Genomic DNA, 24,830 nt, shown 5'->3' on the forward strand with positions numbered 1-24,830 from the left:
TGTATTATCATAAATAGAAACCCTTGGCCACAAAAAAATAGAACCGTCTCCCAAGTGGTCTCCAAAGATGTTTTCAAATCTTAATTTAGAATTATAAATATTTATAAAATACGTTGAATCGTCTGTCTTAAAACACAATTAGACTACGAAGGAGAGTGAAATTATGGACCGATTCCAATCATTTTGGTATCAAAGCTTTCCCGAACTCTCCAGTTTTATCACTTATTATCATCTCATCTCTACATATCGAGTAGCCTAATATGTATGAGACCTTAACCTAAAAAAAATTAGAAGTGTAGCCTCGAGAATGTTGTCAGTTTAGCAACTTCAAGTATTTCCTCAGTTTTTTTGTTTTTGATTGCACTGGTTTGTGGGCGTGTCGATTCTAACAGATATTTTGCAATTTTACTCAAATTCTCTCATAAAAAGATAGAAGGATCATTATAGAAATTTGGTAGTATTGAAAAGAATAATCGATATAAAAGTAGTATATTGAAATTTAGAGTGGTTATCGATATATTACAAACGGATTATTGTAATCCAAAATAAAAAATTAGCTGAATGTCTTTTGACAGGGAACAAATATGATCAAGGAAAAGTTTGTGAAACTGGCTCAGTGATTTTTAAGCTTAGAAATTCGGCGAATGTATGATCCAACCACTATATCTTCATAATCTATATTGATTTTTCAAATGTAAACAATATTTTTTCATATCTATTTCACGAGTTTGAGAAACATTTTTTGGACAATACAAATCATTTTTATTAGAAAACAAATTATAATTTTAATGTAATCTTCAGAATTTATAAAATTGTTAGTTTTTTTAAATGTTTTTGTCTCACGCACTTTTTCATTCGAGGAACATTTTAATTAAATTGTCTAACCTCATTCAAGAGACTGTGGAACAACACTGAGCCGAAATCATTCAGTATTCAACTAACAAGCGCTTGTTTAAAGAAAATATATTAGAATTTGTATAAAATATTTAAAATAAAATAAAAAAATATGAATGGCGAGTTGATAATCCTCCGTTTTCCAAGTTTTTTATGCAGCATGTGATCTCGTACACGTACATTTACATGCATATATTCTATACTCATACATACTCATGCTTGAATGCAACAATAAATTGTCCTTCTCTCAACTCGACCGTGCTGAAGTAAATATTATTGTATTTTCGCGGTGATAATCAGCTGATTATTATACACGCCCCTTTATTTCTCTCCACATACATACAACAAGTCATAAATACATAACACTACTTGCACACAATGATATGTACTATATGTACTTATACATTTGTATTTGCATTTGTACTAGACGAGCCCATCAATTTTCAACAATAAGATTTTGCTAAATTGTTTATAGTATTTTTTTTGTTTTAGTTTTTTTTTAATTTATAGAACAGATCGAGCATTGCCAGATTTAATGGATTTTAAAACAGCACATAAAAATATTGATCCTAAAATTTTTTATTCAGCTCATATTTTCTTCAAACAGTGTTTCAAATGATTGAGAGATTCCCAATTGTGACATTCGTCTGCTAGTTAGTTAAGCTGAATTGTTTAGATCTAGAACTTTCACCTGAATGTGATCGAATTTGGGTAGAAATACCTTCGACGAACCAACCGAACTGGTCTGCATTTAAATTAGCCGACTTAAGCCATTTATGAAAGACTCCAAGCAATTTGTCGATGCGTGACCAGAGGATCAGCATCCTTAACTGTCCAAGTGCCACCTCAAAAGTATGGATCATCAGACGTAACCTAACCTTATTCTGAACATCATACATAGTTTCGAACCCATTCCTTTGAACATTAGATTTTAACAAATTTTTTAATATTTTTTTTACAATTCACCCAAGACTAAGGGTTTCTGAATGTGCCATCCTTGTGTCAATACATCCCAATATTATGTATGTATAGCCTAATCTTTCCTTCGCAGTTCGGCGCCAGTTGGAGATCCCAAGTGTAACCAGGTCGCTTTCCACCTGGTCCTTCCAACGGAGTGGAGGCCTTCCCCTTCCTCGGCTTCCTCCGGCGACAACACGACCTAGCCAGCGTAGGTCGCTAACTATTCGCTGAACTATATACAATGTCGTCGTATAACTCGTACTATTATACTCAGACGATTAATTAATAATAGTTTCTATTGACTTAAAAAATTTCTTGTTACAGAATACGAGGAGTTATTGCTTACAAAGGAAGTGATAATGGTTGTTCCTAACAGTTTTCAAAACTTATCTTACAGTTCCGGTTGTGAGGATACAGTTTATATAAAAGATATAAAAAACAAAAAATATCCAGTTTATTTTCAAAATTTAGTAGTAATTCTTATTTCGGTGTGGCATTACCGGACTTTGGGGTTATTTAGGCCACAAATTAAAAATAAATAACCTTGATTGAGGACATTATCATCTATTATTGTTAATTTCAAACATATGTATATGTATGACGACAGAGATTATTCCATATCTATATACACAAGTTTGTATTTATCAATAACACGCCTCGTTTTTATTTTTAACGCTAAAATTTATTTATCAGCTGGACTATGATCAGCGTTTGTACGAGCCCCCAAGCACAGAGCATCACAACTCATTGATACAATATTATACTCGAAATTCTTTAACCCAGCGCATGTTTCTAAAGTATTACTCAGGGGATTTTTAATAAAATGACGATGAATTATTTCATCAAGATTTAATTTCTATAACAAAACATACAGAGGGCATCTAATCACAAAACTAGGTGAAATTGACTGTCTTCACATTTAATCCCCACTGACGTCTTTTTGTGGGGTTTTTTTCAAGAGCATAGAGTATTCTAGTAATCCTCTGACTATTGACAACATTTATGCCGAAGTTATCCGCTCGAGATGATCTAACATTTACTGAAACATGCTGCAATACGAGCTCAAGAGCTGAGTTGTCTTCATTGAATTTATAAAATTTGTTTTGGAAATCAGGGTGTGGGTATAAAAATTACAAAACAAGTACAAAAACATAATTTAATAAATAATCGTTTATCAGCTAATTATTGTATATGTAATTACAAATACAAAGAAAGCGATTCGCAACATTTCAGTTGGGTCAATATTAATCTAGAAGAACATCCGTTTCTTCTGCGTAAACAGATTTTTACTGTAATAATTATGATTATTATTGCGTATTTTTTTTAACAAAAATTCATAGCTTTTCCAATAAGCAAGTACACATGCGCGAATAAATCTATAAAACTATTCAATAAACCCTGACCCGCAAGAATATGTCGATATGTTGTTGAACTGTACTGAACAGATACTCGTAGTCTTGTCTTTAGTCGAGTGCTTGTCTTTAGTAAATCAAAATATGGTGGTCACTTTCAAAATGCTTATCTTCATGTGGCTTTCCAGTATAATTCGAATTTAACTAGCTGATACTGTTTTTTGCCAATTATTTTTGTTAGAATCTCTTTTTAAAGCCAGTTCATCGGATCACATCACTAAATACATACCATTATCATGTCTTGTTATCACCAGTCGTGTGCCTTGGGTGACCTTCGAAATACAGAGTTTTTGAATTGTCACTGGGAGCCACTAATTAAGATTTTAAAAATTTACGATTCAAATCCAACAGAAAATGATAACGGGCAGGCGAAATGTTGCGTTGATCTTTCATCATTGAGAAGTACGCCATAGATTTCATTGCATATGTACAGTTAGACATATGTATATTCCGCCATAAGCGCTATTAACCTGGACCCCAGCGATTTCTAGAAAAATAAAGCATAATGCTATCAGTAGTTCTTCCCACCGAACACAAAATCACATGACAATAAGCGTGCACTATAAGATTTGTTATTGCAGATATATTCGTAAAATAATGTATGCATGCTAGGACTAGAGAGTACGGTAATAGATACAGGTTTAAGGATGTAGTACTCAGATTTCCTCTTATGAAGTATTGAGCCTCGCTATCCAATGGCGTGACTAATGTATATTTCATTATCTCCCTAAATTTCTGTCAAATCGGAGTCGTAGTTTCGTTTTGACCGCATTTGAAAGCGAGTGTATCCGCGGATTTTAGAGAAATTTAAAACGGGGAACATCTGTCGGTGAATCGGACTTTGAATGATGATGACGGTGACAGTTTTCCATGACGACCATCACAAATTGGTTTAATGAGTGTCAATGTGAAAACGGCTAGTACTTAACAATCGATCCACGTCCACGGTATCGTATTGTCAGCCAATTGACAGGCTGAGACAACTCTGAGTAGACAACTCTGAGTAGACAACTCAAAAGACCGCTGGGATGATATCCTGTATCGAATATGGGACATGGGAAAGCGGTGGACCCGATTTCCCTCGCGATTTCAGAACAACATGCGGAACCATCAGACCAATTGCCATCAGTGTTTGATGTTGTTTATGCACAATCCAAAGGAAATTGACGACGAAAGGGACATGGATACACTGATACAAACCAGAGAACCGTAAACACCGAAACCGAAAACAAGTGCTCTTTCGCCATTAAACCCACCAGCACACACTTCCGGAGCCTTTGGAAACCAAAATGTCCCACCTTAATGCAACAATAAACGAATTGTCGTGCGACTAGTCTCAAGCTCGGTCCCAATAAAATAAGTGATAACATTAACTAACTGAATGTAATGTTTTTGCAATTGTTGTTGTGCATGCACATTGACAAATGATCTACAAAGTGCAGCAATGAATCTGATGATCCTCACGAAATGAAAATTGTAGGGGGCGATAATGTTATGAACGCTGATAAGACTACCATTGATCTTCCGGTAATATACTTGACAGATGAGCTTGAACGTTTTGGCCTTCCGATAATCGAAATACATACGTATCATTATATAACTCAGACTATAGCCTTAATTTGCTAATCCAGACGAATGTTGTTGGTTTGAACCATCTCAAAACAGGATCTTAGTTTGTGATATCGTTTTGTGGAGGAATTTATTCCAAATTATGCCCAGTTTTGCTTGCCCAACACCAAAGTAGCTTCGGAATGTAGAGCATTTAAATGGATCTAGTGAGATGGTATACCTCAGACTTATGAAGTAATCATCAAGCCGCAAAATCACGCTGCACCGCTATGGACGGGAACAAGGAGAATGCCTATAAATAAGCTTTATAAATCACATAACTCCGAGCAACGTTAGTGTAAAAATGATCTTCCCGGAAAACTTCTAATAAAATAACTTCTAATAAAATAAGGTATACATGAATCTAGTCCATATCTGTTGAGGTACCGTTACCTAAGTAGTAACTGAGCTCAGCTTGTCATAGCATTATTAAATACGTTGGCAACTCTTTATAAATTGTTTATTTCACTGTGAATATCACGGAACTAGAAGAGGAATCTCTGCTCAGCTGTTTTTTGATTGGACGCGATTCACACGTGTGTGATAAGTAAAGTCCAGAGTTATTTTTGCCAACAATTGTTTTAAACTTTTGTTGAAATGGGTGACAAAATTAATATAGACAACAAGAGGTATGATGATGCCGACGATTACGAACCAACAGACTCTGAGGCTGAGTACGGTGAAGAGGATAAAGAATTGTTGCGCCAAGTTCGACAAGGGCGCCGCCGTAAAGATGAAAGCAATGAAAAGGAGCTAATGGCTTTCGATGAAAGTGACGATGATGATGATAATGACGACGATGAGGATGATGTGGGCGCTTCAATGCGCGACAGTGACATAGAGGGCGCAGAGAGTGATGATGATTTGCCCGATACAACAGACTGGGGCGATAAGAGTCGCAATTATTACAATACAGATTTCGTGGATCCCGATTATGATACATACACTGCGGAACAAGAGGAGATGGCCAAGGAAGAAGAGGAGGAAGCGAAAAAAATACAGATGCGCTTAGCGAAACAAATGAAAGAGGAGGACTTTTTACTGGATGATGCACTAATTCATGCCGTGAAACCTAAGGAAAAAAAGCTAAAAGTGGAAACAGTGGCGGAAGAGCCAATTCAAGTCAAAGCTAATCTTTCTGGCATCACAAAGCGCGATAAATTACGGTTATTCCAAGAAGATTCACCAGAATTCGCACCACTTGTGGAGGATTTCGAGACATATGTGAAAGAAGTGGAAGAGATTATAGCACCGGTTATGCTATATGTGCGTGAAAATAAAGTGCCAAAGATACCTGCTTTACAATTTGCAGAACTTTATCAAAATATAGCATTAAGTTATTGTTCTAATGTGGCATTTTATTTGCTTTTGAAAGGTAAACGTACCGCTGTGCGCAACCACCCAGTTACAAAACGTTTACTACAATTGAAAAAACTCATTAAACAGCTGCAAGATAAATACGATAATATCATACGGCCACAACTGGAGGCGTTATTGGAGCGAATTGTCGATGGTGACAAATTCCAAGTGCTGGATGTGAAGGATAACGCTGACAGAACTAAATCGAAGAAGAAGTCAAAGTTGGGTATCATCGACAAATATGATGAGAAAATTAAAGTCGATGGCATACCACAGGCAGCCGAGGAATCAGCAGAAGACGACGACGAAGAAGCTAATGAAGATGAAGATATGGAACTTACTGAAGCGGATCCATATGCAGATGAGGATACGCGACGCGGCATCACATACCAAATTGCCAAGAACAAAGGTCTCACACCCGCACGCAAAAAAGAGCTGCGCAATCCACGTGTCAAGCATCGCAACAAGTTCCGCAAGGCTTTGGTGCGACGCAAGGGTGCAGTGCGCACCGTACGCAAGGAAACGAAACGTTATGGTGGCGAAATATCCGGTATCAAAGCGACCGTCAGCAAGAGTGTCAAATTCAAAGTATAATAAGTGGAAGAATTATATTTTTATTTTAACAATTTTTATGAGTAACGAATCCATAGTCCCGACTAATTCAAAACACAATGTGGTTCATACAAAAAATATATATTACCTTTTATTTCGTGTTACGGAAGGAAGGACAAAAAGTAAACAAAGACTAATACATTATTATGTTGTTGTATTGTTTGTTAAATATTTACGAACTAATCACTATTTAATTCACATGAGGAGGGCAGGTAAACGCCACCACTTTAAAATAATATCAGTAGTGGCCGAAATACCAAAAATCAATGAAAAGACGCACTTATTTGAGCAATAATTTGCGGAAGTCCTCATTTGTTTTTGAAAGCGATGCGCCATTTGTAGCTTTGCTAGATGCTGCGCTGGTTGCGTTACTATCTTGCGTAGCGGTAAATTTTTTGCGCACCACTGTTGGTATAAGCGACATGCGTGGCTTTTGCTCGAAGGCTTTATTTTGTTTTTTATTTATGCCAAGCAGCTTACTTGCCGTAATGACTGTAGATGTAGCAGGTTTTGGAGGCGGTGCTGAGATTGCCACGGTAATCTGTAAATTGTAAAAAATTAATACAACAACATTATTGCTTATGTGTTAGCTTACAATATGCGAACGCAACTCCAGTTGATCGGTGGCAAGTACAGCCTTGCCTGCTGCCGATTCATCTTGATATTCGATATAAGCGATATTTTTGAATTTACCACTTCTGCAAATGGGGGGAGTTAAACTATAGATGTACAACAAAAAATAACTAATTATAACCCACTTGTGATATACTAAACGCACATCGCGCAGCTTGCCAAATGCGCCAAACATCTGCTCCAGCTCTTCCTTTGTGGTGTCAGAGGGTAAACTTTTTACGAAGAGTTTCCTGGGTTCTACATCATCTGTAAAATTATAAAAGTTGTTGTTGTTCATGAGACTTATTTTGCTCTAAACATTGTTATTTTATACCAACCTACCCGAATATTTGAATTTCTGTCGTTTTTCTTTGTCACGCAGAACACTGGATATGAACAACGGCCGTCCATTAACAGATATTCTATCCATAGCCAAAGCTTTCTCGACTTCAAACTGCAATAAAACCATAAATTGTTGAATTTATTATTAAAGAAAATACAACTTTGCTTATTTACCGCGCTTTCCAGTTCTACATAACCAAACCCACGACTTTTGCCATTCGCAGAGCGTATAAGTTGCACATTTACAATTTTCAAATTCGGCAAATTGGCACGTATGTCATCTTCCTTTAAACTAAAATTCATATTCTACGTTATTATGTTGATCTTACAAAGAGTATTCTCTGTGAGTTTTACCTGTAATCCAAATTGCTAAGAAATATGCGCAAATGATCTTTGGTCAAATCGATTTCTTGATTTTCATGCTCTTTAAATGTGCCGGTTTCCATACGTTTTGGTCCAGGTACATCGGTACTAACACCACCACCACCACCTCCACCCTTGCCAGTAGGTTTTACAACTTTCTTTAGTGTTTCCGACTTCGCTTTCTTCTCCGGCGCTGTGAACTCCGTCGCAGCAATGTTCTTCCGCTTTGAGCCTCTATTAGCTTTATTAGCTGCCGTTGAATCAGTTTTAATGGGTGAATTTTCTGTTCGATACTGTGTCTTGAATTCAGCACATTCTTTTATACAGTTAGTAAGCGTTTTGCTTGTGCCATTGCAACGTTCGAAACGTTCCCAAGCTGAAACAATTACCATTGGATCGTCAAGTCCCGGTGAATGCAAGGCTTTGCGATACAATCTATGAAAAAAATACAAATGTTTAGTACAAAATATGAATATTGAATATTCCAGAAAAAAACCTACTTTCTCGTGGCTTCCAAATCACGTCGCAACTCTAGTTGCGCAAATTCGATCCACAATCCTGAGCGTGTGGCATTGTCGGCACTTTCTGTTTTATTTGAAATAAAAACAGTTATGTTTCAGTTGTTTAAATTAGTTCAAAAATTAATAAACAAACCCATTGCTGTTGTCCAAAGCTCTTTTCCACGTTTGGGGTCCTCTAACGGTCCATATTCCAAACGACCCCATAGCTGTAAGATCTCACAATTGCAATCCGCCAACACACCCCATTGTTGACCGAGTATAGTCCATGCTAAATTGAAATTTTTACGTAGAATGTCGCACTGTGAGATTAAAAAATGGAACATAAATTGAATTGACAATAAAAAGTATAAATTAAGCGGTAACGCACCTCATCATCATGCTCGTAGTTTGTGTGCCGTCGCAAATACGTTAAATACTCCATCCAGACAGTAACAGCCGGCTCGGCTTGCTGAAAGCCAGCAATCATAGCGTTTTCCAAAACTTCCTGCACCTCCTCGCGCGATTTATCCAACTGTTCCAGCAGTAGCATATGTTTAACATACAACTTCTCCGCCCATGGACAATTGCGTAGTGCACGCTTATTAACATCAACTGCTGTCTGGCGGAAAACGGGTAAATCTTGTAATTCTTCTGGTCGCCCGTATGCATCACGATATATGAGAAAGTCGATGTATGTCAACCAACAATCAATATTTAAACAACACGCGGCCACCATACGCTCATAAACGGTTTGTAGCACATTTTCATCAAGAAACTTATCCGATTCTTTGATATAGTTTATAAAGACCTCGGCACGTTCGCGATAGCACTTAACATCTATTGCTTTGAGTTTATGTTCGAAAGGTAAAATTTGGTGTTGATGCTCTTTTGCTTTGAAATAATTTTTATCTAACAAATCCCAACTTATTTCATGCGTAATGTGTTCTTTGTTCTTTTCATAAAAGACTTTGAATTCAATGTAACTCTCTTCCATATTGAAAAGCGGATATTTCAATTCTTGCAGATAACTTTTGATGTACGCCTCTTGCTTTGCTTCCGCGCTATACAAAAAAATTAATATTATTACAATATTATTCACACATATACAATCATAAAAAAATGTTTAACCTCATAGCAGCATGATTCGATAAATATTCCCGATATAGTTTGAAGAACAGTTGACCCTCAAGACAATGTAAACCATAAGTACCCAATAATTCCAACCATATTTTCTCGGGTTCAGCACAACGTGGTGCTAATGAAGCAAACTCTAAAGCAATGGCGGTCGCTAAAAAAAATTATGAAATTTTAGAAAAATTTTAAAATCACTTAATTATCTACTTACAATAATAATCTGCCAATGCTTTGCGGAAGAGGCCTTCAACAAATTCTATTTCCTTGGGAGACAGTGCTACATTCATTTCAATGCTTAAATATTTTAACCACAATTCTTGTGATAACGGATAAACTGCGGAGAAACGACTGTATGCTGCTCTGATGATATCTAGATCATCTGTGGTACTGAAAAAAACAAAACTATTTTTAATATAACATTCATAAAATTATTTTAAAGCTATTTACTGTGCTAATTCACATAGTTGTATATATTTATCGTATGCATATATGTGTACATCCAACTCCTTGCATAACTTTTTATATGCCGAAAGTGCATTCTCCGCCACATCCATTTCATTGTCATCGTCGTCATCATCACTGTCCTCACTGAGTCCATCTTCCATTTTTTGCCCAACGGCTGCTTCGGCTGGCTCAGCTAATACTATATCCTCATCACTTAAACCGGCATCATCAATACCGACTGTGCCGTCTTGTAGCTGCGCAGCTTCATTCATAAGTGAATCCTCGTCAGTGAGTATTGCTGCTGGTGGAGCTAAAGTACCAATTGCTGGTTGTACTTTTGTACGCACTGCATCATACTCATCATCGGATTTGAGTAAAGCTTCCTCCTAAAATATAAAATAAAATGATAACAAAATAATGTCTGTAAAATATTGTGAAATAATGTAGATTTATGTGGTTACTTCTGCTTCATCTATTTCTCCTATTTCTGCAATACGCTCTTTAGCCTTTGTTTGTGCATTTTCATTGCTTACACTCATTTTGTCCAAAATATCTATATTTTTATGAAAAAATCTCTTCCAATTGAAAATCAACACAAATCGCTAGACAAAAAATATTATATTCTTCTTCTTCCCACAAATTTGAAAACATTCACAAACAACGTGGATTGGGACTTTTCTATTGCTTTGTGGGTGGTATTCGTAAAAAATGTACAAATCAGATTTACTAATGTGGGGAATACATGTAAATATATGTATATATATATATAAATAATTACTGAAGTCTGATTTTAATTAAGTTTAAATTAAATATAAATAATAATTTAAACGTCTTCCTTGTTTATTTGTTCAACGTAAACATTTTTAATCGCAGCTGACAATCGAAATTTCCATGCACTTTCAATTTATGCTATTCATCCTGAAATATTTAATTTAAAAGTGCTAATCCCACTTTTTCAATAAATTTAAAGAAATAAGTGTTTAGATTCACTTGCACCGAGTCTTACCATTTTATTTTCCATCTGAAAAATTCAATATTATATTCTTTGCTTTATCACAAATAAATATTGAAACTGCAATTAATAAATTGATTTTTTATTATAAAACTCACGAGATACCAAACCGAAGGCGATCTAAAGCCAACTATAGCGTATTATTTTGAGACTGTTGTTTATATTTATCCGCAAACTACGGAAAATAAATAACTGTTCCTTGAATTAAGTTAAATATTTTCTTTAATAAATACCGTAACCAATGACAAAGTCCTATTTTCTTTTTGTTATTATATATTCTATTATTATTGCTAAAAATTATTATTGTTTTGACTCACAAATTCGTTTTATTTATCGCTACTTTTTGCTATTTCAATGCCCCTCTGTAATTTAAGCTTGGTTTTAACGATAATAAAATGTTTTTTCCATGTTGCTTTTTAAATAGAAATGCAAATTATTTATCTCATTGTCATTTTTATTTATCAATTTATCATATAAATATAATGGTTTTACAATGTTTCGTTAAATTTTTAATGTCATACCAGATGCATTTTACATTCTTTTAAAATTACAATAATATGTTGTTATAAATATTTAAAATTTCATTTTTTTTAGTTTTCACATACATTATAAACATTTGTCTCACTTAGCTTTAGCCATTTTTGACATTTTATACTCCAACTCCATTTCATCAGCTCCTGAAAAACGATCGATCCTACGTCCATTTCTTATAAATACAAATGTGGGCATACAAGATACTCTATAGTCATGCGCCACATTGCTACACTTATCCACGTCCACTTTCAGCACCACTGCTTTGTCCTTATATTTACGCGATAGCGCTCTGACTTTGGGTTCAATACTCTTGCAGGGACCACACCAGCTAGCCGTGAAATCGACAACCACCAAACGGCCGCCAGCGGCCGACAATTGTCTATCAAAATCAGCATTATTTCGGACAGTGTGCAACATTTTTGTTTTGTTTATTGAAAATCGAAAGTTTAGAGATAAAATAATTTATAATAAAAGAAAACTTGTACAATACGATACGAAATTACAATAAAAAATACCAGTCTCTTAACAATCTAACTGGGACGTCTTAACACTTTGTGAGCTTTACATAAAGTAAACTCACATTTAGATGTGTCAATCTAAAATGCATACGCTTTGTGACTTAACGGTTTTATTTACTTATTTGTGTGTAGATATGTATATAAATACAACAATTGTTTAATTAGCACGCTCACTTTAACTGTATCGTGTCCTGTTAAGGCAAGACTTCATGATCCTATTGCCAATGTTGTCGTAAATGTTATTTTAAGTGATTACAGTTGAACTTCCCTAATTCGAATCACCACAATTCACATCAAAAAAAAACTTCGAGTTAGAAATACTCCGAGTTACGGAAGGTGATTTGTATGAAATTTGATTTATATTGTCAATTCAAGAGTTCGAGTTATGGAAGACTATAGAAGTTCGAGTTACAGAAGTTCAACTGTAGTTGAAAAAAAGACTTGTTTGCATGTACCTCAAAGCTATTATGGATCTACCGGTACAATTTTAAAAGTTTAATTTAGTTGTTTTTGCAACATAACCCTTTAAAAACATTTTTCTAAAAAAATTGGATTTTAATAACAATAACAATAATGTGCTACAACATTTGTTTATGTTGAATTTACCTACTCCACTTACTGGTATATTTAGCAAATATAGAGGAGCTTCCATACATATGTACATATATTATGACCCCGGTTTTGAACAAGGGCCCATTAAAATATTTCATTTCAATCATGAATAAAACTAGAGTCTCTCTGTCATATACGTTCATATGTATGTACATTCATTTATGTATTGGCATATTTATTTATTTAAAAATTATCGAAATAAAATTTTAAAATTGCGTAGATTTTATTATCAATTATCTTTTGAGTTGAAAATAAATAAAATTGAAATGTCTGCTGGACAAACGCCCACTACTACGGCACCAGCTCCATCAACGGCAGCAGCTCCACCTGCAACCTCTGCAAATCGGACACCGGCAACGACCCCTGCAAATCGGACACCAGCAACAACCCCTGGAAATCGGTCACCAGCAAATGCACCTAACATAAATCTACCCACTTCTATGCAACCAGGACCAGTACCAGCACCAGTACCCACAGTTACCCCGCCTAGCGTAAACGTAAATGAATTAATAACAATTACCGAAGTTGCTACCTACGATAATCTCTTGAAAGACGTTGGAAATAAATTTCTATTGCTTGAGTTTTATGCGCCCTGGTGTGGCGCTTGTATGTTAATCAATAGTAAACTCATCGAACTTGCCACAACATATAGTGGAAAATTGATCATAGCGAAGGTTAACATAGACGAATGCGAACAAGTGGCTATAGATAACAATGTCAGTATGATGCCTTCATTTATATTGTTAAAGGACAGTCAAGTATTGGAAAATTTTGCTGGAAGCAATGAAGCGAAGTTAATGAGCGTTATACAAAAGCATTTAGGAGACCCATCAAATGGCGATAATGGCACAACAACAGCTGGTTCATCACAACCAAGGATAACACATACAGCACAAAGTACGCCAACATAAACGTAGGGGCATAATTTTGTTTAAATCGTCGTTGATAATAATAATGTTGTACATTTCATGTAATTCAAATTTTCTTTGACCAAACTACACTTTGCTGAAAGAAAATAAAAATTGCTCTTTCAATTCTCAACCACACTGTTGAGATTTTACTGTTAAAGGCCTGAAAATATTGAAAATAATAAAAAAATTTCTGTCTTCTCATTACTTCAAACAAAAATTGTGTGAAAAATAATTCAATTTGACAGTACTACGTTTCACGCCTCGAAATCATGGTGTATATTATACAAAATAAAGAAGACCTCGACAAGAAGCTCGAGGAAGCCGTAAGCTCCGGCCAGTTGGTGGTCATTGACTTTTTTGCAAACTGGTGTGGACCATGCAAGATAATAAGTCCAAAACTAGAAGAGTTGGCCACGCAATATGCGGAAAAGGCGATTGTGTTGAAGGTCAATGTGGATGATTGTGAAGATATTGCGCTCGAATACAATGTCACTAGCATGCCAACATTCGTTTTTATCAAGGATAATCATGTTATTGATGTATTCGTAGGCGGTAACTCCGAGAAACTTGTCAAGAATATGGAAAAGTATGTAGGTGAACCGATACCGGTCGAGAATATGCCAGAAATTGTTGAAACCGAACAAATAGTGGAGGAAGAGCCAGTTCTTGACTAAGGATTTAATCATATTAGATTTGTTTTCCTGAAATCAATATACTTATGATGTTTTAAATTAAATTACTTACCACAGAAATTTTATTTGAGTAGTTAAACATACATACATATTTGTTTATACATTCCTCTGCACTTTATTGCCAGCAGAAATATGGTACATTTCAATGTACTATATAAATTCAGGTTAATCAAAGATTTACACTCACACGCCATTGCGCATATATTAAATTATATAATTTATAGAAGTATATTGGAATATAAATTAAAAGTACTATTGAGGAAAAGTAAATTTAAAACAATTCATTAGCAGAGTTATGTTTTGTTCACATCTATTATATTCCATTATGTTCAAATTCCAAGTATTAGCAAAATTAATACACATAGTCGCGCCCTATGTGTGCGAGTAGCCATTATGAACACTAGTGCTAAACTAAATTTAAATATATAGATCGTGAAGTAACCCTCAAGCCTGTGATTGGTTTTTCACTTTTTGGCAAATGTGATTTTCATAGCATGTGAAGGTGTTATTTTGAAACCTTGCAGCGCTTCTTTGGCAGCGTTACTTTGCAATTCGGTAGCAAATTCAACGAACGCAATATCATGACGATTTGGCACCAAACGCACCTCTTTGAAGCCAGGGAATTGATTGAATAACATAGAAAGCATCATTTCATTTGTTTCCTCCGGCAAATTGGTGAGGAAAAGAATTTGATTAGGTGGCTGTTCAGTTTGTGTATTAGGATTCGTGTTTTCAGCATTTGAAGCCTTCTTCTTCTTATCCCTGCAAAATGAAAACAAACATTCATATATATCATAAATAATTTTTCTATCAAGAAAATAGTACGTCTACTCACTTTTTATCCTCAGTAGCTTGTGCCGGCTTTGGTGGTTTAACCTTCTTTGGACGCTCTTTGAATGTACCCTTTATTTTCGCCACAATGTCACTGTCGGTCTTAGAATAAGCTATGCGCATTGGTTTGTCGTAAAATGGAAATCCTTGCATAGTTCGTAGCGCATTCGACGCACTTCCGATTTCTTTAAAAATCACAAATGCCTGACCACGCATTTTGAGCGTTTTTAGCGCCACTATATCTAGAATTTGTCCAAATTGTGAGAAAATGGCGTACAGTGACTTCTTCAGTTCTTCCTTCTTAATCTTTTCATTAAGATTATTAATATAAATAGTTTGATTTGGACGAACATCCATTTTTATAAAAGTTTAATTAGAAATTATTAAACAAATTGTGGAAAACGTTGCTAATACGAAAAACTAAAAATCCTAATTTTGACGTTCTCTTTTGTTAGCGGTAGCGTTTTATGTTAGTGTTTGTGTATTAACAGAAAACAGTGTTGCTTGTTATAATAAAATTTTGGGTAAAAATATGACACTTTCTCTGAAAAATAAGGTTATTGAATTGAAAATATATTATTTTAATATATCATCTCGAATAATGAACTATTTTTAGTTTATAACTAAGAAACTATATTTTCAAATGTTGTAAATGCATGAACATGATTTGACTACCGGAAAACTAAAATATTTCCATCCTGCGCTTTTACCCGCAACGCATTCACAATAGTAGCCAAAAAATCTTGTACAATTTATTTTAATTTGCGTTCAAGTATGTGTGTATATGCATCACTGCAATCTTTTTATTTTTTGTTGTTCAATTACTTTGCTTTTCGTTCTTTCTTTTATAATTTTTAACCAATTTTAGATTTTCTGTTAGTTTTGTAAAAAATTGAGTGAAAAAACAATAAATAAGAAAATTTTACAAAAGTTTTAAATTGGTGTATTGGCATTTTAATGCTATAAAACAACAAAATGTCGAAAAATAAATCACATTCAATGGCGACCGGAGAAACAAATTTAATCGAAGTGAAATCAAAGGTGAACCAGTGAAATGCATGAAAAGAAAATAATTACTATCTACAGTCAATGAAGATTGGAAATATTAATTATAGCATATTAATTAAATAATTAACTTAGTTGGAGAATTCCGATTATATAAAAAGTAGAGATATTTGGTTATTGACATTGGTTGAGCAGACATGGTATCGTAGGTGATTCATAATAGACCCATTGCCAACTTTCATACCGCTACCGTCGCTAATCCCATAAATGCCTATTAACTAAGCGAGCGCGGCTAGGTACGTTGCAACATGCCTCAATTATGCTTGACATTACATATCTGTAAATACACTGCATACGCATGACGTTTACTATTATCTATGATTGCCTTTACGAAGACGCAACAGGCGTCCACACACTTATGGGTGTAGTTCGATATTTATTTCAAATTATTCTTATGAACATTAAAGCCGCAAATTGAAAATGTATTTATAGGCCTTGTGCCTATAGCCAAAATGGGTGCACAATAGCATGTTAAACGTGACCTCGATTGTGTAAAGCCATTTTCATTAATGCACTTGTACCGACAATATAGAATCCATTACCATAGTATGTGCTACATATTAGGCGTGTAACTGCGTTTGTTGAGGGAGTGTTTCGTTAATTTACATTACTAATTAATTTATTCATTGTGCGCATTCCACGAATTCCTTAAAGGGCTATACCCCAACATTGTTTTTTTATACACGCATTTTTGTTGCTTTTTTCCAACTTTTATACTGCTCGAAAATTCTTTAAAGATACTCATAAAACATACATACTTGTATGTATATTATTACTTTGTTAGTTTGATGCCGAATTCCGTCGCTGGAGCTTTAAACGGCATGGCGACTTGCAAAATTTTGAAGATTTCTCAGCGCTTATTGAGAAATTGCATAGACTGCACACAATACAATTCATTATTTTATACATTGACCCACGTGATAACGATCTGTTGCCAATTAATAATGATGACAACTTTGGTAGAGCGTTGAAAATTGCCAGACCTTTGTTGCGCATCATTGTCCAACGTAAAGGTAAGTACACAAAGTTATTTGCTTTTTACATATATTTTATTAAATGTTTCGTCTGGCTCCAGATGATTTGGAAGAGTTCCCCGGTTTTGGCACAATGAAACCACGTAATAATCTAATCAGCAGTATACTGGGACAAACTCCTGTGAAAACAAAACTACCAACAATATCGATACCGCATGATTTCCGTCAAGTATCGGCTATAATTGATGTTGATATTGTACCAGAGACACATCGTCGTGTGCGTTTACTGAAGTATGGTAGCGATAAGCCATTGGGATTTTACATAAGGTAAGTTATTAATTTTTTTTTAATGGATCGTGGTACTTGCACAAGCGTTGCATATCGCGCTGTGACTATCGAAATACTATTATCACACATTTAAAACACACAGAGATGGTACGTCTGTGCGCGTAACTGCAAACGGTTTAGAGAAACAACCTGGCATTTTCATATCGCGACTCGTGCCTGGTGGTCTTGCTGAGAGCACTGGACTTTTGGCCGTCAACGATGAGGTTATAGAAGTGAATGGCATTGAAGTGGCTGGTAAAACACTGGATCAGGTATGTTTTAATTTCTATTGAATTTCAACTGGCAGTAAATTTTAAAAACCTATGCTTTAGGTCACCGACATGATGGTGGCAAATAGTTCTAATCTAATAATTACGGTGAAACCGGCAAATCAGCGTACACTTACCTCACCACGTCGCGGTTCATTCTCACGCAACAGTCAATTATCGAGCGGTTCACATCATACCAATCAAACTAATACATCGGATGAAAATGAACAGGATGAGCAAGATGAAATCGTCGATTTGACCGGCGTAACACTGGATGATCACAACAATGTTGCTGCGCAGCCACAACAACAATCGACGGTACCTTCACCGGCACTGATAATTACGTCGCAACATCACCAAACGGCATCAACAGCTTCAACAATTGTCGGCGGCGGTGGTGGTGAGTCCAAAGACGGTGTACTACATCTTTGAATCGCAAAGTAAAGTAATTAAAAAAAGAAAAAAGAATGACGCAAAAAGACAAAGTTGTTATGGCAAAGGACAAGCGTTAGCTTCAGTTCGAACAAAGCGGAAATGCAAACAAAAAAAAACTAAATATTTTGCAAAAATTTCCGAGTCTATAAAAATCTAAGCAATCTTAGGCATAACAAAAAGACACATATACACATACACACAAATTTTCATATGCTTCACGTTAAATTTTATTTCTACATACTTAAATAGTACTTTATTTAATTATAAATTAATGTGTAAAGTGTTGTGTTATGAATGCGTTTGACGTTTACGTCGGTATTGTTTCTCCAAATTTATTGTTTACAAATTATATACATACATACATGTACGTCAACGCATTTTAACTGAACATACTGTATTATTAGGTACATATACACATTTACATATTTACATATCTGCGTATGCATTGTTAATAATTTTTAATCATGTTTTATTGTAGTGGTCGTCCTGCTTATTTTCATATACACATTTACTTACATACAGTTAAATTTAGTGTTAAATTGTCTGTTACGCGTACAATGTGTTTTTTGGTAAAAATTAAATGCTCGTATCTATTCCGACAGTGTTAACAATGCAGCTACACGGACATTCTCACATTCCAAGAAAAAAAAACAAGAATTTTGTGTTTTTATGTAATTTGTGCAAAAACTTTTTTGTTTGCACTGTATGTATGAGTTTTGATGAGTTACACGAAATTCCAATTTTGTTGCTGTTCCATTAAATTTCGAAAAAAAAACAAGTTACTTGAAGTGGTTTAATACATAAAATGTAACCAATTTAGGAAGGCAAAACAAAAAAAAAAAATACAAATTAATTTAACGTCACTGCTAATTTGAAGCCTATACTCAATTTACATGTAAACGATCAATTGTGATGTGTGAAAAATGGTCACAAAAGAAGGTTAAAAATAATACTACTTTTTTTTACAATTTTAAGAAGTGAAATATAGTGAAAATATGCTAATCGGTACTATAGTACATCAAACGAGTTTTAAAGTAACCAAAAGTCGGTTTATTCTGTGCGTGAGTTGTTTTGTAAGATACTTCCATTAAAAAAAAACTTTGCTCAATCTTAAAATCTATAAATAAAAAAAATTCTCAAGTTTTTAGAAATACATTTATGTGTAAAATCAAATCAAATTTTTTTAATTCAAAAATATTAAAAACTCAATGGCCTTCAAATTAGCTAACATAATTAGCAACTAGTGTATTCAAAAAAAAAAAAAAAATAGAAAAGAAAAAAACAAAAAACGTACTAAGCGTAAAACATCAATTTGCATGTGTCTTATAGTCTATTAGTAAACTAAAGTACTTATACACAATATACTATACGTCCTATATAAATATATACACAAACATACCAGTATATAACAACTAAGACAGTTCAGTCCTATTTTATGCTCGTCCACTAGTAGTTAGTTACATACGTACATACATACATACAAATACGACTTTTTAAACTTACCCAAATCTATTGCATACCGAACTATTGCAGTTGTCAAATATTTTAGCGTAAATAGCAAACCACTCAAAAGACTTGTCGATTTATGCCTTCATAGTTAATGTTTTTTACCGCAAGAAAAACAATTTACCTTGTTAGATAAAATGAAAAATTATGCAAATTTCGTAAGACACACATTTTAGAAATATTTATTTAAAATTTTGCGCTTAAAAATTGTCGAAAGTCGAATAATGGTTAAACGAAAACAAAAAAAATATTCCTTATGAAATACAAACACATTTTATACATACATAAATACACAACTATATAGAATATAGTTCTACAAAATGCATTTAAGCGGCAAGTGGAATTGTATTTTTTTTTTTGTTTAATAAAGCCCCGTGGTGGCAACAAATATTGACTTGACGCTGGTGTTTTATTAAAAAAAAAACTTAAATTTTAAAATTTGAAATTTGTGTTGGTTATTATTTTCGTGTTGTGGGTTTTAATATACATAAATAATTATTATACATATTTTATACTATATCAGATTTTTATTTTTATATTAATTAATTTTTTATTTTTTTTTAATATTTTTTTTAAATATATTTTTTTTCAATATTTTTTTTTAATATTTTTTTTTAAATATTTTTTCATTATTTCAATTTTTTTATATCTTTTTTTCATTTAATTTATTATTTTTCTATTTTGTTCTTTTCTTAATTAATTTTTTTTTAATTTAATTTACAGCTAGCAAGCTTTCCGTTGATTATTTATAAACTGTTTTTTACTACTCATAAATAATTATTATACTTATTTTATTTTATTTTATATTTTTTTTTAATTTATATATATTTAAAATTTTTTTTTTAATATTTTTAAATTTATTTATATTTTTTAAATTCATTTGTTTAAATTTATTTTTATTTTTTAAATTTATTTATTTTTATATAATTTTTTCATTTAATTTTTTTTAAATTAAATTTTTAATATTTGTTTTTATAATAAGAATTTTTTTTTTAATTTCGTATTTATTTTTTTCTTTTAATTTACAGCTGTTAAAGCTTTCGGTTGATTATTCATTTTTTCTCCCTTTTTTTCTATTTAATAATATTTTCTCATTTTATTTATCAACTTTATGATGAAAAAGTAGATAACCTCAAATGCACTAACGAGTGAGCATCCCATAAATATGCCAATAACTCCACCAATGTTTGCTATAAAAAAAAATAAAAATAAAATAATATTAATTTAAATCATTATTAAAACAAAAATATATCATTTTGCAAACTAGAAAATAATTGTTTATAAAAAATGTTCGTTCCTTTCAATTATTCTCTAACGTAAATCGTGTTTTTTAAATACTTACATAATATTTCATACCAAGTGTAGAGTGAGCGTTTTGAAAATAGTACCGCGTACAAAGAATCAAAATAGATTTTCACAATACTCAGATCTTCCGTTTCTTTTATCAAAGTGATTCTAAAAACAATAATTATATATAAAAAATCGTATAAGTGATTCTATCAAATCAACTTACAACGAATCATAAGTATAATTAAATTTGTCGTCACTTCCTTGCCTTCCAATTAACTTAATAAATGCTACATTCTCTGGTCTTTGATAGACATCTCTTAGTAAGTTCGTTAGTCTACGAAAATTGTAAAAATTAAAATTACACAATGGCAAACAATGTGCACATTGCAGTGAACGATTTGACACAGTACGATGTTCGAGCAGGCTGTATGTGTTGAGAGTAACTGTAAAAAAATAATAATTTATTAAAAAAATTACAATTATTGCTTTGTTTAACGCCCACCTCGATTCCGATACAAACATTCTAAATGTGCCAGTGTACAGTAGGTGAAATTATTTTCACTACGTCCGAGAAAATCCGATGGTATATAATACGGTACGCAACCACAAAGGCGTAACATGCCATGCGCCTTACAACGTGTCATACATTTATCGGTGCTGTAATTTTCATCTTCACTATCGACATTTTCGCCAAAGAGAAAACAAAGTCTACGCTTGACATCGTACAATCTCATCTCGCTGGTCGCCGTTTGCGAGAAGACACTCAAACGTAAATCAATCGCGCCACCTCGTGGTATAAACGCTTCTTGCACTGTGCCACCAATCGAACTGTCGGGGAAATCACCGAAATTGAAAAATTGCATAGTAAAACCGGCAAAACTGCGATCCGTAAAGAAGTAATCTGCTTTGGAGGTGTTTAAAAGTAACGTGAGCCCTTGTTCAACACCGATACCTTCTATATACTTGAGACCATCGGTACTTTGTGGAATAAATAAATAGTTGTTGTAAATTAAAAAGAAACAAAAATCAATTACGTATGTCTTACGTTCTCTTTTTGGAGTTTCTGATATAATTGAAGGTACAACAGAAACCACTCGCCGTGAAGTGTTTTTCAATAAGTTGACTGCATTCTTGTATCTCACCTACCCAACGACACTTTAGTATCAAATCCTCACACCTGGGCGTTAGCTGTTGGATTATTTAATAAATAAGTATGGGATTGTTTAACAAATAAATATATTAACTAATTTCCCCTGCCTTCACTAAAGTGTCCTTAATTTTGATGTTATATTTGTCTAAAAATTCGCGTTGAAAGGACGCAGCTTCTTTGAAGTCCACTGAGCCAGTATCAAACAGGCCACCGAATAATTTCATTTTCTGCAATAGTAGTTGTTGTGATATTTGGAAACCGGATTTGTTGCGTCTTAAATGATTGCATTTGAGTTTAAATAAGTATTAATATTATATTTTAACAATTTAAATGTTGCTAGTGCTCAACTTACAGTTCCTCTACAAAAGCATTTACCGCGCTGCGACTAAATTTGTTGACACTGCACACAGCCACTGCAGAAAATGGTACTTTCTCAATGCTATATTGATTGGACTCCAAGGTGGTTACAGTCGGTTGTTCCAAAATATTTCGTACGCTTACAAATGTTACATACAAAGCGCTGATAATGCCAGCCATAAGGAAGCAGGACCAAAATATTCTAATTTGTGCGAGGGAAAATGTTTATAAATTATTTTTTTAAATATCTTTCTTTAATTTACCTTTGATATTTCCTGTGGCTTATAAAATGTAGTAAATGGAATCCGCTAAGGCTGGTGTTTTTCAAATATTCCATAATTGTCGCTTTGAAAGCAAGACAAAATACGCTTACTACTTTTAGCATTCTGCTCCAACAATATTTTTGGATTATTTTACGATCAAAACTTTCTGATTTATGAAAGTTTCAGCATTGTACCTTTTATATTTTATAGGCTAGCATTTTATGCCGTTAAAAGTGGGCGTTTAGCTAACGTTGTTAGTAACTTGTTAGCGCCAGTTAACTTGTGTTTTCGAAGATACAACTTATTGATTAGATCGTATTTGAGACCCCCACTACCATAGGTAAATAAGCACATATACGAATTAAATTGAGATTTGATTTATTGAAAACAGAAAAATAAAGTATTCATTTTCGTCAACATAAAAATAATTTTTGGATATTATATTATAAATTAACGAATTCTATCACCATTTAAATTCATATTCTTCATTTCAATTTAATTCATATTTCTTCATTATGACTTATTATCAATAATTCCATCGTTATTTTTGAATTATTTGTCAATGGTTTCCTCATTTAACGCATTGCCTTGCTGGTTTTCCTTGTCAGTAATATTCACATTTTGCAACATGGCACATATTGTACTTGCTGTAGGTCTATCTTCTGCAACTTCGTTTGTACAACAATAAAATATCTCCATAATTATATTGTATTCATCGGTTAATTGAAATGTTTGCGGTAGTGGTGGGCGCGTACCACATGCAGCCTCGCAAAGTTCCGCCTTTTCTAATTCCATACTAATGCTTTCATCGGCGTTATCGCCTATATCTAATGTATGTGGTGGCACTAATGCAATTGTTTCGTATATTATTAAGCCAAAGCTAAAAATATCTGCTTTACAATCGATGATTTCCAGTTCATCCATTATTTCGGGCGCAGACCAAAGATTTGTACCTGTAAGTACAAAGTAGGTGCAATGATTAGAGTATATTGCAATAACAAATTATATTATGCTTACCAACATAACGTAAATGTGGATTTTTCGTGAAATCAATCAAACCATGTTCGTCCATTGGTAAGCTTACACCAAAATCGCATAGTTTACATATTTCGAAATCGCCTTTCACCAATACATTAAACGATTTCAGGTCACCATGTAATAACTTAGCTTGCGTGTGTAAATAATCTAACGCACTAGTTATATCTCTAATCATTTGTAGTGTATGCTTGGCTGGTAAAGGTCCCAACTCATCCTCATTACGATCTTCTAATATAGTACCAAGTGAAGTTTTACAGCATTCCAGTGCTAATGTCTCAACGCCATCTGAGTTTTTAATTATACCACGAAATCCTACAATATTAGGATGTGATAGTTTTCTGCAAAGATTTATGTTTTAATGTAAAGATGTTAAATTTTATGGGCAATCGTAACGGAATACCTTAAAATTTCTGCTTCTTCATGAATCCTCGAATTGAATAGCGTAGCGTGTTCATTATTACGTGTTCTTTGAGAGACCCGCTTCACAGCCCAAGGTGAACGCATTTCACCGTGTTTAGGTGAACGTTCCAATTTATAAACATTTACACCAGTTCCATATCCAAGATTCTTCATAAATGGCGATGGCGGTATGCGCAAAGGTGTACTAAACTTTTGCACGTTTTGCAAGTGCATGCTACGTGTCTCCCGACGTGGCGTATTCATATTTTTTTGTTAAACAACTCAAAAATTAAACAAAATAATATTTATTCTTGAAATAAAAGTTCAATTTAACTTTTGTTCTTTAACTTCTGTTGGTTTTAATTTTGAAGTTTGTTAAAATATTGCCGCCGCCATTTGATTTGTGT

At 33.7% G+C, this 24,830-nt stretch overlaps 9 protein-coding genes across 10 annotated transcripts; 4 read left to right on the plus strand and 5 right to left on the minus strand.

Annotated features, from left to right (window-relative positions):
* Positions 1-5,345: 5,345 nt before the first annotated feature.
* LOC105210633 (something about silencing protein 10) lies at positions 5,346-6,917 on the plus strand. The gene has a single exon (XM_011181711.3). The coding sequence runs from the start codon at positions 5,472-5,474 to the stop codon at positions 6,825-6,827; it is 1,356 nt and encodes a 451-aa protein (XP_011180013.2). The 5' UTR covers positions 5,346-5,471; the 3' UTR covers positions 6,828-6,917.
* Sart3_1 (squamous cell carcinoma antigen recognized by T-cells 3) lies at positions 6,911-11,405 on the minus strand. Of its 2 annotated transcripts, none has more exons than XM_011181713.2 (13): positions 11,247-11,405; positions 10,244-10,626; positions 10,008-10,183; positions 9,791-9,950; positions 9,051-9,723; positions 8,817-8,982; positions 8,663-8,747; positions 8,154-8,597; positions 7,974-8,091; positions 7,800-7,911; positions 7,604-7,724; positions 7,441-7,543; positions 6,911-7,386 (listed from the first exon to the last, which is right to left on the minus strand). In XM_011181713.2, exons 1-13 carry the CDS (start codon positions 11,259-11,261, stop codon positions 7,126-7,128), a joined length of 2,817 nt encoding a protein of 938 aa, XP_011180015.2. In that variant the 5' UTR covers positions 11,262-11,405; the 3' UTR covers positions 6,911-7,125. The 2 variants fall into 2 exon arrangements, with proteins under 2 accessions (XP_011180015.2, XP_011180014.2); XM_011181712.3 differs by lacking the exon at positions 11,247-11,405 and adding an exon at positions 10,702-10,875.
* Positions 11,406-11,685: 280 nt separating this feature from the next.
* Positions 11,686-12,367, minus strand: LOC105210632 (thioredoxin-1). The gene has a single exon (XM_011181710.3). The coding sequence runs from the start codon at positions 12,201-12,203 to the stop codon at positions 11,874-11,876; it is 330 nt and encodes a 109-aa protein (XP_011180012.1). The 5' UTR covers positions 12,204-12,367; the 3' UTR covers positions 11,686-11,873.
* A 442-nt stretch (positions 12,368-12,809) lies between these two features.
* Positions 12,810-13,957, plus strand: LOC105210630 (uncharacterized). The gene has a single exon (XM_054232297.1). It carries the CDS (start codon positions 13,060-13,062, stop codon positions 13,825-13,827), a length of 768 nt encoding a protein of 255 aa, XP_054088272.1. The 5' UTR covers positions 12,810-13,059; the 3' UTR covers positions 13,828-13,957.
* LOC105210631 (thioredoxin-2) lies at positions 13,954-14,566 on the plus strand. The gene has a single exon (XM_011181709.3). The coding sequence runs from the start codon at positions 14,097-14,099 to the stop codon at positions 14,499-14,501; it is 405 nt and encodes a 134-aa protein (XP_011180011.1). The 5' UTR covers positions 13,954-14,096; the 3' UTR covers positions 14,502-14,566.
* Positions 14,567-14,610: 44 nt separating this feature from the next.
* On the minus strand, positions 14,611-15,819 carry LOC105210629 (U1 small nuclear ribonucleoprotein A). The gene is made up of 2 exons (XM_011181706.3): positions 15,355-15,819; positions 14,611-15,281 (listed from the first exon to the last, which is right to left on the minus strand). The coding sequence occupies exons 1-2, from the start codon at positions 15,705-15,707 to the stop codon at positions 14,984-14,986; spliced, it is 651 nt and encodes a 216-aa protein (XP_011180008.1). The 5' UTR covers positions 15,708-15,819; the 3' UTR covers positions 14,611-14,983.
* A 324-nt stretch (positions 15,820-16,143) lies between these two features.
* On the plus strand, positions 16,144-20,325 carry LOC105210628 (partitioning defective protein 6). Its single transcript, XM_011181705.3, has 5 exons — positions 16,144-16,391; positions 17,200-17,428; positions 17,491-17,716; positions 17,820-17,988; positions 18,049-20,325. The coding sequence occupies exons 1-5, from the start codon at positions 16,326-16,328 to the stop codon at positions 18,415-18,417; spliced, it is 1,059 nt and encodes a 352-aa protein (XP_011180007.2). The 5' UTR covers positions 16,144-16,325; the 3' UTR covers positions 18,418-20,325.
* Positions 20,326-20,873: 548 nt separating this feature from the next.
* Positions 20,874-23,308, minus strand: LOC105210627 (uncharacterized). The gene is made up of 7 exons (XM_054231790.1): positions 22,987-23,308; positions 22,719-22,925; positions 22,474-22,639; positions 21,719-22,358; positions 21,440-21,659; positions 21,269-21,381; positions 20,874-21,116 (listed from the first exon to the last, which is right to left on the minus strand). The coding sequence occupies exons 1-7, from the start codon at positions 23,106-23,108 to the stop codon at positions 21,004-21,006; spliced, it is 1,581 nt and encodes a 526-aa protein (XP_054087765.1). The 5' UTR covers positions 23,109-23,308; the 3' UTR covers positions 20,874-21,003.
* Positions 23,309-23,421: 113 nt separating this feature from the next.
* LOC105210625 (lymphokine-activated killer T-cell-originated protein kinase) lies at positions 23,422-24,739 on the minus strand. Its single transcript, XM_011181703.3, has 3 exons — positions 24,425-24,739; positions 24,004-24,362; positions 23,422-23,939 (listed from the first exon to the last, which is right to left on the minus strand). The coding sequence occupies exons 1-3, from the start codon at positions 24,685-24,687 to the stop codon at positions 23,539-23,541; spliced, it is 1,023 nt and encodes a 340-aa protein (XP_011180005.2). The 5' UTR covers positions 24,688-24,739; the 3' UTR covers positions 23,422-23,538.
* Positions 24,740-24,830: the final 91 nt, after the last annotated feature.

Source organism: Zeugodacus cucurbitae, chromosome 5 (genome assembly GCF_028554725.1).
Source record: "Zeugodacus cucurbitae isolate PBARC_wt_2022May chromosome 5, idZeuCucr1.2, whole genome shotgun sequence".
Lineage (NCBI taxonomy): Eukaryota > Metazoa > Arthropoda > Insecta > Diptera > Tephritidae > Zeugodacus > Zeugodacus cucurbitae.

Excerpts from the sequence above, each read along its gene's own strand:
- LOC105210625 (XM_011181703.3), bottom strand. The coding sequence starts at position 24,687 with ATGAATACGCCACGTCGGGAGACACGTAGCATGCACTTGCAAAACGTG. Across the intron at positions 24,363-24,424 it reads GAAGAAGCAGAAATTTTAAG|AAAACTATCACATCCTAATA; the intron begins GTATTCCGTTAC and ends AAATCTTTGCAG. Across the intron at positions 23,940-24,003 it reads TCCACATTTACGTTATGTTG|GTACAAATCTTTGGTCTGCG; the intron begins GTAAGCATAATA and ends TTGTACTTACAG.
- Sart3_1 (XM_011181712.3), bottom strand. The coding sequence starts at position 10,779 with ATGAGTGTAAGCAATGAAAATGCACAAACAAAGGCTAAAGAGCGTATT. Across the intron at positions 10,627-10,701 it reads GAGAAATAGATGAAGCAGAA|GAGGAAGCTTTACTCAAATC; the intron begins GTAACCACATAA and ends TTTATATTTTAG. Across the intron at positions 7,387-7,440 it reads TGGAGTTGCGTTCGCATATT|ATTACCGTGGCAATCTCAGC; the intron begins GTAAGCTAACAC and ends TACAATTTACAG.
- LOC105210630 (XM_054232297.1), top strand. The coding sequence starts at position 13,060 with ATGTATGTACATTCATTTATGTATTGGCATATTTATTTATTTAAAAAT.
- LOC105210628 (XM_011181705.3), top strand. The coding sequence starts at position 16,326 with ATGTCGAAAAATAAATCACATTCAATGGCGACCGGAGAAACAAATTTA. Across the intron at positions 16,392-17,199 it reads TAATCGAAGTGAAATCAAAG|TTTGATGCCGAATTCCGTCG; the intron begins GTGAACCAGTGA and ends TTACTTTGTTAG. Across the intron at positions 17,429-17,490 it reads CATCATTGTCCAACGTAAAG|ATGATTTGGAAGAGTTCCCC; the intron begins GTAAGTACACAA and ends GTCTGGCTCCAG.
- LOC105210629 (XM_011181706.3), bottom strand. The coding sequence starts at position 15,707 with ATGGATGTTCGTCCAAATCAAACTATTTATATTAATAATCTTAATGAA. Across the intron at positions 15,282-15,354 it reads CAAGCTACTGAGGATAAAAA|GGATAAGAAGAAGAAGGCTT; the intron begins GTGAGTAGACGT and ends TTCATTTTGCAG.
- LOC105210631 (XM_011181709.3), top strand. The coding sequence starts at position 14,097 with ATGGTGTATATTATACAAAATAAAGAAGACCTCGACAAGAAGCTCGAG.
- LOC105210632 (XM_011181710.3), bottom strand. The coding sequence starts at position 12,203 with ATGTTGCACACTGTCCGAAATAATGCTGATTTTGATAGACAATTGTCG.
- LOC105210627 (XM_054231790.1), bottom strand. The coding sequence starts at position 23,108 with ATGCTAAAAGTAGTAAGCGTATTTTGTCTTGCTTTCAAAGCGACAATT. Across the intron at positions 22,926-22,986 it reads AGCCACAGGAAATATCAAAG|AATATTTTGGTCCTGCTTCC; the intron begins GTAAATTAAAGA and ends CGCACAAATTAG. Across the intron at positions 21,382-21,439 it reads AATTATACTTATGATTCGTT|AATCACTTTGATAAAAGAAA; the intron begins GTAAGTTGATTT and ends TATTGTTTTTAG.
- LOC105210633 (XM_011181711.3), top strand. The coding sequence starts at position 5,472 with ATGGGTGACAAAATTAATATAGACAACAAGAGGTATGATGATGCCGAC.